General features: G+C 39.8%; 1 protein-coding gene and 1 long non-coding RNA gene across 2 annotated transcripts; one reads left to right on the top strand and one right to left on the bottom strand.

Annotated features, from left to right (window-relative positions):
* Positions 1–2,094: 2,094 nt before the first annotated feature.
* On the bottom strand, positions 2,095–3,788 carry LOC149114981 (uncharacterized). Its single transcript, XR_016205968.1, has 4 exons — positions 3,517–3,788; positions 2,981–3,263; positions 2,459–2,581; positions 2,095–2,200 (listed from the first exon to the last, which is right to left on the bottom strand). It is a non-coding gene; the product is annotated as an uncharacterized LOC149114981 (long non-coding RNA).
* Positions 3,789–4,196: 408 nt separating this feature from the next.
* LOC110062660 (uncharacterized) lies at positions 4,197–17,899 on the top strand. The gene is made up of 15 exons (XM_089284644.1): positions 4,197–4,284; positions 5,899–5,990; positions 6,999–7,081; positions 7,638–7,765; positions 8,590–8,738; positions 9,774–9,832; positions 10,790–10,865; positions 11,335–11,379; positions 11,533–11,657; positions 12,444–12,584; positions 12,778–12,838; positions 13,589–13,642; positions 14,206–14,274; positions 14,708–14,812; positions 15,865–17,899. The coding sequence occupies exons 2-15, from the start codon at positions 5,907–5,909 to the stop codon at positions 15,970–15,972; spliced, it is 1,287 nt and encodes a 428-aa protein (XP_089140770.1). The 5' UTR covers positions 4,197–4,284; positions 5,899–5,906; the 3' UTR covers positions 15,973–17,899.
* The last annotated feature ends 1,673 nt before the right edge of the window (positions 17,900–19,572 follow it).

Here is a 19,572-nt window from a genome sequence, read left to right as displayed (position 1 = left end):
AACGCATACACGGGAGATAAACTCGCTTACGCTCCATACTTTCTTGGAATTAGTTATCGAGAATTTAAAGAGTTAAACTCTTGCTTTCTGGTAATTCAAGTATTGGTACTCAGGGGTGGACCATTATTATTATTATTTTATAACGGGTGTAGACATGATTTTTATTTCTCATGTTTAAGGTTGCGCAATACTTTTTTCGGTGGGCAATAGTTCGTGTAAGAATTTTTTTCTAACATCAAAAAACAGGACCTGGATAGCAGACAGCACTTGCTTGATTTTTCCCCATGGCTCCCTATGCACGGTTTGCTGGGCAGGAATTTTACGAAATTGCCGTTACTGAGAACATTGTAACTGTCAGCTGAATGTTGAAGTTTTGTTAAAAGCTGCGATCTGTTATTTCGTCTCTTATCTCATGTTTCGCGTGTTATTCCGTGCCTCCAGTCGCTCAATAAATAATTGATGCGCAACAACCTGTGTTATTTTGTACCTGAGCAAGCGAAGGACATCATCGTTCCTAAACAAAAGTTCCGTATGTTGTTTATAGTGGTCAATGCGCTTAGCTACACCTAGCTAGTTCCCAGGGATATCGCTTAAACTGAAAGAAACAAATATATCAACTAAAAATAATATTCTTAAAATACCAACTGGCGGGAGACAGACCAGTTGGCTATTTACAAGCATGACCGGGGAGATGAACTAGGGTCTAACGAGAAACAACTCCAGCTAAGTAGTCAGAGCGGGACTTGATCCCGCGACTTCCGGATTTCAAGTGCAGCGCCCCAAAGAATTCGTTGAATTCGAAATTTAAAGAGAAAGGCACGACCCTTTTGAAGAATTGTAGACTGCCAGCAGTCTCTCTTTTGCTCGAAATTAAATCCCATGGAGAAAAACCCAAAGAAGAACGCAACTTAGGACCCATAGGTGAGCGGTCGTGAGTGTGCTAGCCTGTTTTTGCGTTCTTCCCCACGCATTTCCTAGCAAAAGAGAGCCTGCTTGTAGTCTAGAAGAATTAAGAAGAATTGTTCTGGTACATGACTTCTTTACCCTCAATGGGAATGTTATGCTTTGCCCTCAGTTCGTCAAAATCTTATCGCATTTACTCATTGTTACTTTTTTTGTAAGAGGGCCGTATTATATTTCGTTAAAGCGATGGCTTATCCTTCTTTCATTAAAGAAATAGAGAAAATCTGGCACAGAAATACCCTCAGTTCATGCAAGTATGAATAAAAAAGCTAAGCTGACTATAATATCATGATAACTTCTATACATTCGTATTAGGGATAGAAATAGCCACATAACTTTTTGAAGCGTCTAACAGTCTACTACTACTTCACCAGGGTTCGGTGTTGGATGATTGCAAGTCTCTCTCTCACCATCATCCCTTCCGTCTTACTGAATTAGGATGTAATTAGTCTGTGTCAGTTTACCGCAATCCTTTTACCCCCCCCCCCCCTCCCCTAAAGCACTTTGTCGAGTTGTAAAAATTTCATTAAAAACATTCATTGTATGCCTTTCTCTAAAATCGCGACCTAGCAATGTTTTACTACCTGTTCATCAAATTAAATAAGTGTACACGAACAAGCTACACTGTCTACACTCTAGTCCTTTTCCCTTGTCCATAGAATTAATAATTTGTCTAGAAAATATTCACTTTATATAACCCAAAGAGGAAAACATTATACAGGGAATTTGTCAAAAAGCTTCTGACTCTCCTTTACTGTAGTTCTCTATTGGCTTCTACCAGTCCGGGATCGTTATCAGATTTGATAACCTCGACCAAAACAAACCATAAACCAATCGCTGCACAAGTTTTCGTTCACGTGACATTATTTGGTAGCAACAGTGTATAATTCAATATGGCGGTCGACGGGGCGCTGCGATGAAAGGAGTTACTTTTTTCACAACATCACAATGCAATTTCATTTAATTGTAATTGTATGTTTGCTTCACAATAGGTTACTGGATTATGGAATAGAAACAGAGATGTATGGAAGAAAACTGTCTTTGTCCAAAAGCTACAGCGAAAAGTTTCATTTTCAGATAGACACCTTATAATATTTGTTCCGAGTAAAAACACACGAAGGTAGACAACAGTTATTCTGTTCACAAAAGCGTTGTTTATTGATACTAATATGATTAGCTTCTATTTTCACTCAGGCTTCATTTTCTTGGTAGTTGGCGAAGCTGGCTGTTCAACAGTCTGTATAAAATATAAACGAAACACTAACAGTAAATACATCTTGAGTTCACAAATTGACACTGAACAAGTTGCTTCTATATTCCAAGCGGAGAGCTGTAACTGAATTTCGTTCAATTTGCATGAGCGAAGCGTGGTTAGGACCGAAACATCTCCTACTATGATTCATTACTATGAAATGGAAATAACAGTATCGAAACACTTCGCGACCCTCCCTCTGTCGACTCTCTGTCCAGATATTCTGAAGATAGACTAGCTTACCTCGATGGCTTAATTCCATTTCTGCGATTGCTAATTCAATCCCCTCCGCCGTATTGTACATTTCGTTTCCATCTTTGATGCACTGGAGTTCTCTTTGTCGTTGTGGGCTCGCCTGATATGGTTCTGGCACAACAACAAAAATATAGCAGGTATATTTACTTTAATTCGTGATACACCTCCGTTCAGTGGAATGGGTACATGCAACACTTTATGTCGTGAGATGTGACAGTAAACTTGGAAGTCTTGGCATTTCCGGAAAAAAATTGTTTTAGTTGTAGATCAGTAGTCTATTGTTGTGCATTCGGTGATATGGAAAAACGCTTTTAATGACCGATTCATATAAAAGAAACTATAATTCAAGTAATATGTTTTCGTACCATAGTTCACTCGCTAAATCCAACAATAAGCTTCATTATATAACGACTGGTGTACCAGAAAACTGACCTAGTTTGGCCGGCATTTCCGGAAAATATTTCAGGACCGCGAGTTGTTGAAATTGACTTTAAAATATAGGCAACTTACCCTTTAACGTGGTTGCCGATTTTCCCGCAGTCCGAAAGGTGTTTTAGTTCCCTCTTTATGAAGTATTGCACCCGGCCTATCTGTCTTCCAGCAACTTCTCTCAAAGTGCAATTTTTCTTAGCGCTCTTGAATACCAGACTGTAGCACGTCTAGAAGTGTCTCGGGTATTTCTCTCATTTCTGGCAAAACACAACGAAGTGCGAACGAGTCTTTGTTTGCAATTTTCAGGAAGGACATAAAAAGGAGTTCCTTCTGGCCCCTTGATTTTGACCTCATGGTAACCCTTTAAAAGAAAATAAGCAACTAATGTTAGATTCGCAAGTGGTTTCCCGACCACCTGGACTGCCGTACCATGAATCGAGCGACTCACTAAGAGCTATAATTTTTTCTGAAGGGGCTTAGATGATTTATGTAAATTACTTTTACGTTCCCCTTGATTTTGCCACCAGTAATTCTTAAAGTTGAATGGTGCGTGTCTGTCAGGCCTAAAAGGAACGAAAATTTTATGCTGCAAAACTCGACAACAATAAACCTACCCTATGTAATGACCAAGCTATGTCCACAAAATCGACATAAATTTGCTATTTTGATTCTATGGGTACCAGCATCCGCCATCTCAATACCTAGGAACATATCAATTACAGCTGTAAATATGGCCGCCGTTACGAACAACACATTGCAAATCAAAATACTCCCGTGCACTTTTTTCACAGATCGTGCACAACACTAAAAACACGTTAAATCCCAAGAATATGGCGTGAAGATTAACGACATATTTTTTGTGATTTTCGCCAAAATCTCCAGGTAACTTAAATCTAATGACAAAATGAAAAACATACCTGGTTCGGATGCAAAATTGCAAGCGCTGTTTCACTTTACGAGTAGCATTTTACATCGTTTACGCTGGTCTTCAACCGCCATCTTCAAAACACGTGAGGCTCCTTCTTTTCTGGTAATTATCGAATAGAGTTATGGGTAAATAATTACCCGAGTATAATCGAACAAATAACGAGCAAAGCGAAGTGAATACGAAAATTCTCGGTTTTTGAAATGGCCGCCATGTTGTGACGTCGCATGGTTATCAAATCTGATAACGATCCCGGACTGATCAGTAAATGACTAGGATGTGTTTTGAGTCTCCTTATTTACAGCGGCTTGGAAGGGGAGGGGGAGGGGCGGAGGAGGAATAGGGAAGCAAGAGAGAGACTGGGGTCGAGTTTCGACTCCATTTTTAGCCGCCGGTTGGGAAACGAACTCTGTGCGCACAGGACACACTAATATTGTTTTGACTGTTGCCTGCCGAGGTAAGTAGATAGAAATAAGAATAATAAGCAATTCAAGTTGTCTTCGATGGAAGAATCTGAGTCTTTCGGGTTGCGTGCGGCGTCCGACGTGCTTGATCAAGTCTTCGATTTATTGCATTCAATACTTTCATGGTATATCAAGTCAAATTTATTGTACAGTACTTTATTGAGCCATGAGCGTACCCATTGTTTAGTTCCCTGATCGTAAACCTTACCTCTCTAAAACTCAGAAATTGCACTCCTGTGTCTGTTAAAAATGAAGCTGGCATTTATTGAAAGGTCAACTTTCCGTTTGTTTAGGAACAACAACTGAAGTTTCTTTGAAGTTATACAGCTGTCCGTTCATTAATGCATTACCGGGATTTTAGGCACAAATTAAATTAATATGTTAACATGTATTTTGTGTTTAGCACGCAGTGATTGTTACTTTCCCTGGTACTGTAATAGACCATTTTACGGTTGTCTGCTCAGTGTCCTGGCCTTTGGATGGCAGCGAGACTGGAGTTGACCTTGTTTTGATACAGACCTCACTGCTTTTGTCATGTAAATGCACCTGTAGTTAGCATCAGAACAACTTGTTTTATACAACAAAAGCAGTGAGGTCTGTATCAAAACAAGGTCAACTCCAGCCTCGCTGCCATCCAAAGGCCAGGTCACTGAGCAGACAACTGTAAAATGGTCTATTGTCCTGGGTCAAGGGCTGGGTTAAATTTTAAAAGAATTAAATAACTTTATTTGAGTGTCGGAGTGTTAAGCACTACTGTATTAATTGGAGACACTGAAACAAGCGAACAAAATATTGTAAATTGAACAGAAACCTGGTAAAAAATCCCAATTGGTGGGAGGCTGGCCAGCTGGCTTTTTTCAAAGCGTGGGGGAGTTGAATCTGGGACCACCAAACACAAATCCATCTAGTGGCATAGAGGAGGATTTGAACCTGGGACCTCCAGATCACAAATCCATCACCCTCGATCACTAGGCCACACTGCCTCCTCTGGATTCCAACCCCGGAGGGGGGGGGGGGGGTACTTTGGGAATTTCTGGGTGGGGATGTGCTGCTGGGACCCCGGAACCCTTAGCCTATACCAGAGCTAGTTCAGCTGAATTTTGCTACCCTATACTAGAGTAAACTCCCCAAATCCCCCCATCTATCGACACTGTTGAAGCTGATTTGTGTAAATTTAAACTTGCCGATTTGATTTTTTTATATTTTTGAGTGGCTATTCCTGGTTTCCCTAGTCTAGATAAAATCTTCAACCAACTAGTCAGTTTTGTGAAAATTTATACCCTATTCTAGACCCAAACGCTCTGATTTATATACCCTATCCTAGAGTAAACTGCTTGAAAACCATACCCTTCACAGCGGCACATACCTATATAGCCCATATATGGCAGTGCCCCCCCCCCCCCGGGATTCCAACTGATCAATACATTGATTAATTAATGTCGCAGATTACATGTTCCTACTTATGGAATTGCATCTTTAGAAGTGGTGTGTTTATTGGAATTTCCAAGTTAAGTCTGAACCATTTGTGTGAATAATTGAACCAACCTCTTCACTCAAGGCAACCAGGTCTCATTAGAATACAAACATATATGTTTCCTTTCAAACAGGTGCAACCATGCTACACAGATGTAAAGCTTTACTGCAGCAAAGAGTAAGCTTCTGTAGGGCTCTGAGTAATTCTGCCAAGGGGAGAACTAAGGTTAGTTATGTGTATTAAACTGTAATAATGTGCAGTCTGTTAACTGTAGGGACTCAAGTACTTTGTTTGCCTTTCTTGATCTATTAAAGGAGTGGTGTGGCAAGTCTGGTTTAAACCATAGATACCCAAACCCCTTATATCGCATTAAAGCTTATAGAGCTGGCTATCAAGCTATAGTACCACAAATTTGTTTAGAACTCTAAATGTGAGCGTCCGAATCACCTGAAGGCTACAAATTGAAGCAAATTTTGTTTTTTGCTCATTTTAATTGTTCCTCAGTTTCCAGACCCAAAGCGCTGAAAAAAAAAAACGTGTCTGCAATAATTTACATATTCAATTTCAGAGAAAACATTACAGAACATTTTTGAAATAGGATTTTAAAAAATATAGAGTGACCATAGAAAAATTGCTCTCTGGAAAAAGTATTTGGAAATAAATAATTTGAAGACACATTTTTGTTTTTTGCATGTGTGTCAAACTAGCAACTGTCCACATTTGAGGGCAAACGAACAAATTCCCTTTGACTTGTAGCTTTCAAAAGGGACCCAAGAGATGATTCAGACACTCGCATTTAGAGGTTGTGAAAAATTGGACAACTCATTTTATTTCATAATTCTAATGGTATAGTGTGATAGCTTTAATTTGGCATAGGCGTTTAGTTAGCTACCATTTAAACTGGACACGCTACATTGCTTGCAGGCAAGACACCCCTAAAGGTGCTCTAAAGGCATGCGGTAACCTTATTAGAGGTGGGTGACAATCCTGCCCTCCTCTTCAGAATTCAAGATGCCACCCATGTTATGGTTATGGATATTTTTTGGAACCATGTCCCAACAAATGAAAATGTTTTTTAATGTAATGCTTTGGGACCATCATCCTATTCTGAGTCACTATAACTCTTTTATCAGACGGTATTCAGACATACATTAAATATTCAATATTTATGTTAATCCCAGACCTTATTACTTCAGAAGCCAAATTAGATTGTTTCCATGTGTCTCATTATAGGACACGCAAAGCGTGAATTCTATCAAGGCTCTGGTGTCTGGAAATGCTATTGAAATAGAATGGAAAGATGGCCACACATCCAAGTAAGAAGAACACTGCAGCAGCTTTAATTTACCAATTTCAAATGTTCCAAAAATTCAAAATGTCTAAATGTTGTTTATAGACACTGTAGTGGTCAATGCCCTTAGCTGCACCTATGTTAGTTAGTTTACAGGCATGCCACTGAAAGAAACAATTTTATTAACTAAACATAATAGGCTTAAAATCCCAACTCAGGTAGCAGACAGACCAGTTGGTTATTTACAAGTATGACCGAGGAGCTGAACTACACACTGTAGGGTCTACTGACTGAGAAACAAGTCTCCAACTTAGTGGTGAGAGCTGGACTTGAACCCACAACCTCCAAACTTTAACTCTGACATCCTATTAACCACTCAGCCAACCAAACAACTTAACCAACCTCCTGCCTATGGAAATATTTAGAGATTTTCATTGTGCTGGTTGAGTGCGTGATGAAAAACAATACTGCAGACTAACTGGACCTAATAATATTAACTTCAGCTATGTTTCATGTGGTCGTCTGTGATCAAGTGTCTGATTCAGTGAAGCCTGTACAATTTCAACTTGTTTCCATTTTAGATTCCATAATAGTTGGTTACGGTTTTGCTGCCAGTGTGAACAATGCAGGCAGGCACACAGTGGCCAGAAGGTCTTTGATGTGCTGTCCATTCCAGAACCATTAGAACTCTCAGATTTCTCAGTTTCTAGTAAGTGATCAAAAGTGTTTCAAAAGTCAGAATAATTTTGTTCAAATGAGCAATTCATGCCCAGAGGTTTCATTATGGGCCAGGTACTGGCCAAATGGACTGGCTGTCAGGACGATTTTGCCCACCTGGTTTGACCATGCATCTGGCAGAAAGTTTTTCTTACTACAGAAGTTCAGTGCAAAAAAATTTTACCCACCTGAGAAAACAAGTTGCCCTCCTGCTAGAAACATTTTATTTTTCATGAAGCCCTTGTACAGTGTTTGCTACAATTTATATTGTTGTAGATTATATGTAACCAGAGAACTACATGTATATACAGTTGACTCGCAATAACTCAAACCCTCGCAAACTCAAACCCCTGGCTAACTCAAAGTAATTTTCATTTCTCTTCAGGCCATTTTCTATATAATTTTACCCTCGATAACTCCAACGCCCGATAACTTGAACCTTTTACTACATGTATTTCCCCTGAAGGATCAAGTTATCGGGAGTCGACTTTAGTTCTAAGGTACATCTGTTTGTACTCTGATGGGGATGTTTTGCCAATATGTATCATGACTATCACAATATTTGCCTATCATGGTTCCCATTACTTTTACACAGTACTCTATACAGGCTGTTGTATCCAGACAGAAACAAAGGTTTTATTACAAATAAAATGAAATTGCTACAAATTAAAAGGACAAGAACAGAGTAATGTCATCTTTTATATTTCTGTGATTCAAAATAATTGTTTTTGTTACTAACAAAATGAAATTATATTTACTTAACTTTTAGTCAAGTGAGCTCCTTTTAAAAAAGATTTTAAACTTTTCTTATGACAGAAAATCATGAGAATCTTCATTTGACCTTTGAAAATGAAGGTGATCATCAGGGAGTGATCAACTTACAATGGCTGAGAGAGAATTGCTATTCTGATGTAGCAAGAAGAATTGACGGCCAAAAGAGAATCACACAACCTCATTTAGGAGAGGTATGTATTCAGCTATATCAAGTTACTTAAGATTTTTTTAACTAATGTATGGTCAAGCCACCCTTAATCCCTTGTGACCATTTTAAAGTGTCTGCCTAACAGAAGTGTTGACACCTAATTAGAGGGTTCTTCTTAGTATGGGTGTAACTGTACATGTAGTTCATGTCTCATGGTTAGAGAGCTCACCTCCGGATCAAGTAGTCCGGGCTTGAGCCCTGGCCGTGGACATTGTGTTGTGTTCTTGGGCAACCCACTTAACTCTCACAGTACCTCGCTCCACCCAGGTGTATAAATCGGTCTCATCAGTGAATGTAAGGCTGGTGGGTAACCCTGCAATGGACCAGCATCCTGGGGGGGGGGGGGGGGGGGGCACTAACACATATGGGCTATATAGGTATGTGCCGCTGTGAAGGGTATGGTTTTCAAGCAGTTTACTCTAGGATAGGGTATATAAATCAGAGCATTTGGGTCTAGAATAGGGTATCATTTTTCCCAAAACTGACTAGTTGGTTGAAGATTTTCTCTAGACTAAGGAAACCAGGAATTGCCACTCAAAAATATAAAAAAAATCAAATCGGCAAGTTTAAATTTACGCAAATCAGCCACAATAGTGTGGATAGATAGGGGGATTTGGGGAGTTTACTGTAGTATAGGGTAGCAAAATTCAGCTGAACTAGCTCTGGTATAGGCTAAGGGCTCCAGGGACCCAGTGGCACATCCCCACCCAGAAATTCCCAGAGTACCCCCCCCCCCCCCCCCCCCGGGACCAGCATTGCATCCAGGGTGAGTAGAAATGCTCCTAAAGTCGCTTCATGATCATGCTACTGAAATCAGAGATAAGTGCCGGTCTGATGGGCCAGCTGGCTAATTTGCAGACTTTACCATAGTTCTTTGCAGTTACTGTATCAAAGTACAGTTGAAGAGTTTCCACTGTATAAAGTAGTGTTACATTTTTATTAGTTATTTGGTCATTTGTTACATTCAGTGTTTTGCTATGTTATATGTCATTTTAAATAATTAATGTTCTTACTGTAGCACAGCCTGCCAGAGGTTAATTGCAGTGACATTATGGAGTCAAAGGAAGGTCTATGGAAGTAAGTAAGCTTAAATATCCAATGTGGCTAAAATTACAATCGAACTAATGCTGGTGATCGGCAGCATCAGTTGGGAATTAATCGGGCTCCTTGAGTTTGATATTGGGGTATGTATCCGAGATTATGTGTTTTGTGTTTTAGCTGTGGAGGACTAGCGCACTGGGCTGTCATTTAAAGTTTTGACTCACCTGTGCAGTCTTGTCCTCCACAGCCATAACAAACTTGGGACTGTGAGATAGAATTCTATCAAAAACATGCAATTTCACCTATAGCATAAAGGGAAAATCAAGCATACTCAGCCTTAACAGGTGTTATGGTTTTCGTCCCATCACAGCCCTGTTGCAGTTGTTTTGTACATTGATTCTGCTTGTGGTTTTCTTTTTGCCCACTCATTTTTGCTGGATTTGACAAGTATGTAATTGGTTCATAAGTATTCCCACTGATCATCAGCAAGCTCATCAACATATTTCATGGATGTAGCTACCAAATCACTAGGCTGACTTATTAAGCTTTTCTGACCTTGGCAGTTCCAAAGTTTATCCATCTCATAAGTCTTTGCTATAGTGTGAAATTTCAGCCAGATTAACATAGCTCTCTGTCATCCAGTGAAATTTTATGGCAGCCAGCCCTTATCTACTCCCTGAAATCTGAAGTCTGTCGCAGTGGCTGTTGAATTTGCAAAGTTTATCCAACTCATAAGTCTTTGCTATGGTGTGAAATTTCAGCCAGATTAACATAGTTCTCTGTTATCCAGTGTCGCGGTGGCTGTTGAATTTGCTCCCTTCCCCTCACTACCTCCCTGCCACACAACCCAGATTTCTTTTTTAATGGTCAATAAAACCAATACATAAGGCATTAAAAATGGATCAAGATAGCATACAAATTGTGTTACGTTTACCAATAATCACTGGTACCATTAACCAAAGCACATCTTTCCCTCTTGTACACCTACGACAGAATGCTGTCCCAGTTAAGTGACCATGGCATCTCATTAGTCAAGGATGTTCCAACTGATGAGGATCACTGTGCCAAGGTTTGTCAGGTTAACAAATACATTCCATATAGTGGTGTGCTTGTACAGTCTGTAATAGATCACAGATGATGTCAAAATGTGTGAAAAACATAAAAGTGGCACACAAGCCATTAGGTGTGTGTGTCACTAATGTTCTTAAATTGCACCACCCTATGAAAATTTCAATTGAGCTTCATTCATTTCTTTAAATTCTTTGGTCTTATAGAACCTCCCATCCCCCTCCCACAGGAAATTCTAATCCCTTCTGTGGGGGAGGTCTGGATGTTTTCTGGAACAGCACAATATGTTAAGAATTTATTAATAAAATTTATTGCTTGCCAAAGGTGGTAGGTTAGTTCCAGATGTCCAGACAAACAACATTGTACATTGTATACTAACTAATAGTTTAGACTACTCAGCGACAAAGTAACTTAGGAAAGGTCAGGCAAGTTTGCAGTCATGCCAACAATCTTTATCCCTTTGTTTTTAGGTTGCAAGGCTATTTGGACCTCTACTGGAAACCATTTATGGCAGAGTATGTATTTTCTCTTTGGTATTGCAAAGGACTCTGGAGAACGGTTCTTTTCATTAGTTCTTTCATATTGCCCTCAAGTGGTTAATTTTGTTATTTTCCTTTGTGTCAATTACATGTATATACATATATATAAGGTTTTTTGTCTTCTTGCAGTCTTTTGAGGTCAAGAGTGTCCCTAACCCTATCAATATTGCATACTCTAATGTGGCTCTTGGCCTTCACATGGACCTTATGTACTACGAGTCTCCCCCTGGGCTGCAGCTACTTCATTGCATGAGGTAAGGTGCAATGTAACCAATTGAAAGGCTCATCTATAAAGCGAATTTTTCTAAAAGAAACAGACAACATGTTCTTGGTGTTTCTATTAAGTTTTAGTAGAATTCTACTAGTACACTTGTCTAATGCATATGCAACAATCTGATTGGCTGAACTACTCGTATACTCTCAGCCATTAGTGCACAGTAGCTGGAGGTCATAGGCGAAATAGTGACGTTTCCGCGAAGTAAGGAAAAACGTTTAGATACAAATCAGTCTGCGCAATTTTTCAAAAGCATCAAGTTAAGTACAATGTACTAGAACAATTGAAAATGGTTAGCTGAAGAAAATTTCAGTAAGAATTCTACTCAAACAATTAGATTATTCGCTCTCGATTTCTATGAGGTGATAGCTGATTCGGCCTTTGGCCTTGTCAACTATCACCTCATAGAAATCTCGAACCCATAATCTAATTGTTAAATAGAAACACTCTACCCCCTGCTTGTACCTGCAGTTGAAACATTTGAGGGGTTACAAGCTTGAATGACACACCTTCAAATGATATTTAATGGCTGCAAAAAGAAACGGAGAAGTGGTCAGTTAAATAAACGGTAAACTGCCCTCAATTTTCTGATTTTCGTGGGAAAAGTTAATGGTGACGACGTTTTACTTGGCGAATTCATCCTGGGAATGACATCAGAAAGCTTCGAACATCTTCGAATTTAGGCGCATGTTTAAAAATCCTCGCATACCCCGGTTAAAATCGTTTTGAGTTTATATTATTATCATTTTCTTTTTTTTTTGTGCAGGTACGATCCTGAGGTCGAAGGAGGAGAGAGCTTGTTTTTAGATTCTTTCCATGTTGCTGAGGAATTCAGAAAGCAGTTTCCTGAACAGTTTGAAAATCTTGTGCGAATACCAGGAACATTTCAAAAAATACACTTTGAAAGGTACACGCTTGTTTGCTTCTCTCTGATTTAAGATCCCATTTTCTGGGGTTGGCTGTATAATGTAATTTAATGTTCAGTGGCCCGAACCTGTTTTGTTGCACGTTGGTTCCATTGTCGAGCCACAGTTTTTGGGAGGAAATACTTGCCATGGCCGATTTCTCGTTTGTTTTATTTGTTTCATTTTTTTCTCTAGGGATTATCCAGTCAAACTAGTGTACAAGAGGCCACACATTGTTCTTAACCCTGACAAAGAGGTGCGGTAGAATATATATTTTTAGCTGCAGCCTAGCGAGCATTTTCATCTTAACCATGTCTTCACTGAGCTTAGAATTTAAAACCTCTTGCCCTCTTTCTTTATTTTTCTCTACACTGAATGTTGTCGACGTTGATCCTGGCAGAATGAAGGACGTGTGTCACGCACATTTTGTGAACCTAGTAAATGGTCTAGCTCACCAAGAGTCGCTCTAGTAGGTCATTGGTTAGAGCACCCAACCACTGGGTATCTGGAAGTTCATTAAATCGAGTCCCCTTCGGGGACGTGACATAACGAACATTTCATCTTTAATATTGGCGTAACTCACTTAATGTTATTGTTTCGTCCAATTAAAGGAGATACGTCACGGTTTGCACATCTCGTAAAGTTTAGCCTAAATTTTTTAAGTTCGTCGTTTGTAATCCGTGTCAATCTTCTCCATCCTTGATCATCCTTGTTCCTTTATAGTTTATTGGTATCTCTTTAAAAGTGCTTTTCTTTTGTAGTAAACTATTATTTTCAGCTTTCCCGTTCATTTTATCGGTAATTTATTAGGTGGCCGAAATAACTCAAAATAACGTGATTGAGCTACTCCCCTTTAAGGCAAATTATAGGGAAGATCAGAATGTCGAAGTGCTGATGTCGATGATATTATCTGAAGAGGGTCCTTCCCTGAGATAAGGTATGTGCCAACATATCTTTGCTTTGAATTGATTTAATTTACTTTTCCTCAAACTTTTTCTTCTTACAGATTGTGGCTGTTAATTGGTCGCCTGCTTTTGAAGGGACCCTTTCAGTACCAGAGGTACGAATGGCCATGTATATCTGCACCACACACAAGAGTTGAAAATTGACAGAAACAAGATTTTTTTCTAGCATATTGCAAAACAAACGGCACCACTCTCGCGTGCTGCTCGACAGCTCTAAAATTACGCATGGTCACATGCTAGGGTTTTATCTACCGACTCCGTTCGCACTACGGCCTTGCAGCACCAAATGGGTTACAACCCAGTTTTCTACCCTTACGTCCTAATTTTGCTGGTGTGATCTCGTTTCCGTGGGTGTTCCGAACAGGCTGCTGGGTAGAAGTTTGTTGCCTTGAATGTCGGGTTTTGTACAAGCTACGATGACTACTACTAATAAAGGTTATCTAATCCGTAGCTAGCGCTCTATGTACATGTATATGTAGATACATGCATTTCTTTGAGATATGCTATTAAAATACGTAATAATTATTTTATGATTTTATTTAAAGTGAACGCACACTTTTTTCCCCAATCGTAATGCGTCTCAAACTTTAGATCCCTGCACTTGATTCTAGGGGTTGTAACTTTTTTACAGTATCTTGACCTAATAATTCTTTCACAGGAAGATGTTGAGCCGTACTTTGAAGCATACAGGACATTTACGAAGCTCCTTGATGAATCGCCAATGCAGGTATCTAACCAGACCGTCTGTTTTCCAGGCACTCTCGCCTTCAGGTTGTGTTCACTTTTCAGGAGGTCATTTCAAGCCGCTAGCGCGGTTTTCATTTGATTGTCGAAAAGTAATTGGTTTTGCACTTACTACGCTACACGATTGGCTCAGAAAACTCGCGCACTTTTTCGTCCAATCAGAAGTAAAACCAAAACCAATCGTGACTCGTTCGCGCTCGTTTTGCCGCGCTTTACGTCAGCTACATGTAATTCCTTCGAATTTTGATTGGTTCACTGTATTGTGTGAGTCCGTTGTGATTGGCTGGAGTGATTACTTTAGTTTAGGTTTTACGACACTCAATTGAAAACCGCTCTGTGAATGGCGTTAATTGATTTGAAACAAACTTTTTGGAAACACTAAAGTGATCGTTTTCGCGTGGTTTTTATTTTATTAGAAATCGGTGAAAATGCAGCCCGGAGACCTAGTATGTTTTAATAACCGACGTGTACTTCATGGAAGGAAAGCATTTACTTTAAATGGAGGAATGAGGTTTTTTAAGGTATGTATGTATATTTAGTCTGGTGGAGGTGCGGTGTCCTCATGGTAAGAGCGCTCGACTCCGGATTGAGCGGTCCGGGTTCACTTGGGCTCGTATGCAGAAGTAATCGCCTTTTTTTACCACATGTAGTCTGTGTTTTGTTGTCATTGAGTACTCGAGGAAAACGACCGAGATTGATTCCCTGGGAAACAATAGACCGTACTCGTATTCTCGGTATCGGATTGGAACTAGCTTGAAATGGAGGCTCCTGCGCGGAAAATCATTAAAAAGAGATGAATGTCATTTGCATTTGAAAGACTTCCCGCGTTAGCCTCAGTTGCAAGCTAGATCCAGTCCAATACCGCGCGAGAATACGAATATACTGATAACAGTCGCATCTGATGTGCTAAAAGATCAGTTATTACCCCGTTTCAGTGGTAAAACGAACATCACTGTATATCGCGATTGACATACAGTTTCTCCTTCGAGTAAGAGACAATTATAACGTGAAATGTTTCCAATGTTTGAAGGGTAATAAACGCAGCAATCCTCATTTGGCTCGAAAACTAATCACGGGTATCTTTCCTCGGACATTTTTGTTCCTCGAAGATCACGGTTTTATTCGAGCCTTGTTCTCGGACTGAGCTGTTGACCACGTGGAGCAGACAATGTCTGCTGACAAATGTTCATGGGTATTCTTTCCCCAAATGGCAGTTATTGCTTAGGCCTAGTTCATGCACTAGCGACATAACGACATAACGACGTAAACATAATGACATGGGAAGGACGTTACGTCACTATTTTTGCAGTGTGAACATTCTGACATAACATAATAGTAACATAACAGTATGAACATTAAGACAAGGAAAAAATTGATCTTTTCCTTATGCTTTTAAGTCGATGTTCACATTGTGACATAAGCTGTTATGTCGCTATGTCATTATGTCGTTTGTGCTAGTGTGAACCAGGCCTTTCATATATGTATACAAGAGGGTCAGACTTTGAATTATCTGTGTAACAGTTTCGAGCATTGGTTGTACGTTTTGGAAAAAAAAAATTCCTTCTATTTCTAGGGTGCCTATGTGAACATCGACGAATTCAGGAATACATTTCAAGTGATGTCAGAGCTGGTTGGATCTGGAGAGCCCTGCAAGCGGATTGGGAATCATTGCTTCCTATAGGACATAATGGAGAGTAGCCTGTTTTGCTTCGAATCTGCTTCCTTGCTTCCATACAAAACCTTCTAATTTTTGCAATACTCAAATCTTCATTAAATCTCAACCTTGCGCGGCGTTGGTCTTAGACTTCATGTTCTGGCTATTTAAAATACACTTTTCCCAGTTCTGAATTTTATTTAACTGTAGGTAAAAGTTTAGAAATTATCTGTCACGTTACCAGTTGTTGCAAAAGCCTATTAAAACCAAAGTGATCACTCTGGCTAATCAAAAAGGACGCGGGCGATCCATTGAACCAATGAAATTTCCAAAATACATGTTGCCGACGCAAAACGCGGAAAAATTTGTTCGAGCGAACCACGATTGGTTTTTGTTTTACCTCTGATTGGGTAAAAAAGAGCGGAGTGCTGCGAGTTTTTTTAAGCCAGTCGCTTGGCTCAATAATGGAAAACCAAAGCAAATAAGAATTACCGGTTTTCATGTGACGTAAATGTATGGTCATGACAGTGAAATCTGTATTAAGCGGACCCGATATTAAGCGGACACCCTCCATTAAGTGGACACCAGCTTGAGTCCCTAAATTTTCTTCCCACATTTACTGCAGAATAAACCTTCATTCAGCGGACACCTCTGTTAAGCGGACGCGGGCACCAATATTAAGCCAGCCTTCTGTTGCACTTCTAAACCCTCAGCTCAGACTTCTTTAACATTGTTTAGTGATGTCTTTTAAATCTAAGTAGATTATTCCAGATTGATGCATTGACTGACTGGACATTGTGCTATGCGCAGTCTTTCATCTTACACTGTGTTACAGTGTTACAAAAGGGTTAATAATTAACTATTATTGCACAATATATAAGAACCTGTTTAGAGCGGACGCTAGTGAGTGTCCCAAGGGTGTTCGCTTAATACAGGTTTCACTGTATTCCAAAATTAAAATTGCCTTTCCCTCTGAGGTTTTAGTTTTATCAGATTTAAGACCCTTTAATTAAGAACTTGACTATTTGCAACCTTTTAGCTCGAGAGTTCTTCGTTTTGTAAAAGGGCACGATCAGAAGTACCTGTATCAGGGCTTCGCCATCATGGTATATGAGCCATTATACCATGCTCTACGTGTAATTTTTTGGGGGGCAATTTTTATCTTATTTTAGTTTTCTATATTTTGGGGGCATTTTTAAGAAAACAATTATTCCACTCGCGCTTGTTGGATATGAGATGATTATAACCAAGGCGCCGACTTGGCTATATTCATCTCATACGCGCGCTCGTGGAATAATTGTTAAATATATTTTATTCTTATTTTGTGGCTTGCCTGCTATGTGTACTGGACATGGTAATGAGTATGTACTTATTTACTTACACGTCCTTGCCTTTTTTTTTTCTTAACTGTACGGGTTCTTTTGAAGCCTTCGCCTTGTAAGTCTAGAGTATTAAAACCATGGCGATAAAACTTCGACAACAACAGCAACAATCTAGAGCGGTTTTTAATTGAGTGTCGAAAGTAATCAGACAATTACTTTGGTTTTGGTTTTGGTTTTACTACAGTTTGAGATTGGCTGAGTAATCTATTTGATAAGTAAGTGGTTTGGTTTTGGTTTTACGACACTCAATTGAAAACCGCTCTAAAGGATTTTAAAATAGCACTTAAAGGATTATAGCACTATTATAGCATATTCAGGAGAGAAAGCAGATATCGTAAATCATTTGCCTGATCGGTCTATTCAATATGGACGCGCTTTTGGAAGAGGACCCTTATTGGGACTGAGGGGTGCTCATTAAGCAAACAGCATTCAGTGGGGAGCTTTTGTAAAAGGATGCTAGTTGGAAGAAAGGCGCCAAATCGAATCATTACGGCAGCTTCCTTATCCTTCTCATACTCATTAATAATTCGCTGCGTTTAAATAAAAGAAATCAGACCGTGACGGTGTTTACATATCTGATCTATGTAATTTCTCTGTTTTCCCCTTAGTTTTGGCTTCAGTTGATCGAGAAGATATCTCGAACACTCAAGACAGTGTTTGACAACATTTCCAAACACCTCGAGGTTCGTTAAACCTACTCCGCTACGCGTCGTAATTGCTACTCTTTTCTCGTTGTTTCGAAGTGCGGTCAAACACGATCTTATGTGTTTGATATATTACTTCCTCCGTCTCTTGGTTACACCGAGTGCAGTCTTTTATCGACACTATTTCATTTCGAAGATCTTCATGTAAATGGTTGTGCTGACTTATATTCGTTTGATTGGGTAAATTCGATTTTCAGCACAATACCTCTGTGACTAAGGCTGCGTCCACACAAAGCCGGAGAAATTTGAAAACGCAGCTTTATTTCCACGGTTAGGCCTATCGTCCACACTAATTCGTCACGAAAATGGAGCTTTCCGAAAACCCTCTATAAACCGGAGGAATTTGAAAACGCCGGCTTTTCCTTTTTGTGAGGACGGAAAGCATTTTGAAAACGGAGCTTTCCGAAAACACTCTATTAACCGGAGGAATTTAAAAACGCCGGCTTTTCGTTTTCGTGAGGACGGAAAGTATTTTGAAAAAACGGAGCTTTTCGAAAACGATGTAGTCACGATTATCACCTGATTTCCCGAGGTTTCCTCAAACACAAATCCAAAATAACGGGTGACTGATACGTTTTTAAATTCCTCCGGCATAGTGTGGACGGAATTCGAGAACATTTGATACGTTTTGAGAGTGAAACTTCTGTTTTCAAATTCCTCCGTTCAGGGCCGTAGCTAGTAACAGATAAACCGAGGCACTTGCCTCAGTCATTTTTTTCGTTTTTGTTGTTTATAGTCATCAAGAACACTCTAAATTCCCAGGAAGAGAATTAATCCATGGACATTGCCTCATCAGTCACAACTCATTTCTTGGACACTGCCTCTGTCATAATTTGTTTCTGGCTACGGCCCTGCGGCGGCGTAGTGTGGACGGGGGCTGACATTTCTGGAAATGATAATCCCAGGGGGGGAATGAGCCCTTTGTGTCTTCAATGACGTGTAGTCCTGAGATACGTAAAACAAGAAAAGAAGTGCAACTTGCTATGTACATAAGGAAGCACAACCTGTAAGTTGCAAGAAAGAAATTAAAACAACCTGTAAGTTGCAAGAAAGAAATCAAAACTCGTTACACTTTATTGTTAATCCAAATGGACTCCAGGGGATCGAAATGATTTGCCCCTTGAAAGAGTCTCTTAAATCAGGATTTTCTCCAATCTAATTCCCGGTCGCAGGTCCCCGGTAGCGGAATAGGGTAAGACAGCTTAGGGTATCAAAGATGTTCACAGCCCTCTATTTTCTCGTATATTATTCGATCGTTGAATGCGTGGAGAGAATTGCGAGAGAACTGTACGTCAGCGCAAAACGGGAGACATAACAGGGCAGGGCGTGTGGACCGAGATCTTCGTTTGGCCCGCTTCGCTCACCTTTTCGGCCCCTCTACCCTCTCGTGCTTCGCGCTCGCTTTGCTCGCTTTTTCTTTGGCATGCGCCGAAAAATAGAGAGGCTGTAAAACACACTAGGGGTATCACATTGACTTCAACTTATCAAAATCAAATCAAATCAAATCGGAAATAAAAGTGAGGGTTAATGCCTGACCAGGA

Source organism: Orbicella faveolata, unplaced genomic scaffold (genome assembly GCF_042242905.1).
Source record: "Orbicella faveolata isolate gen_17 unplaced genomic scaffold, um_ofav_v1 contig_13, whole genome shotgun sequence".
NCBI classification, from domain to species: Eukaryota; Metazoa; Cnidaria; class Anthozoa; order Scleractinia; family Merulinidae; genus Orbicella; species Orbicella faveolata.
Note: the sequence above shows the minus strand (reverse complement) of the source record. Positions and strands in the feature narration are given on the sequence as shown.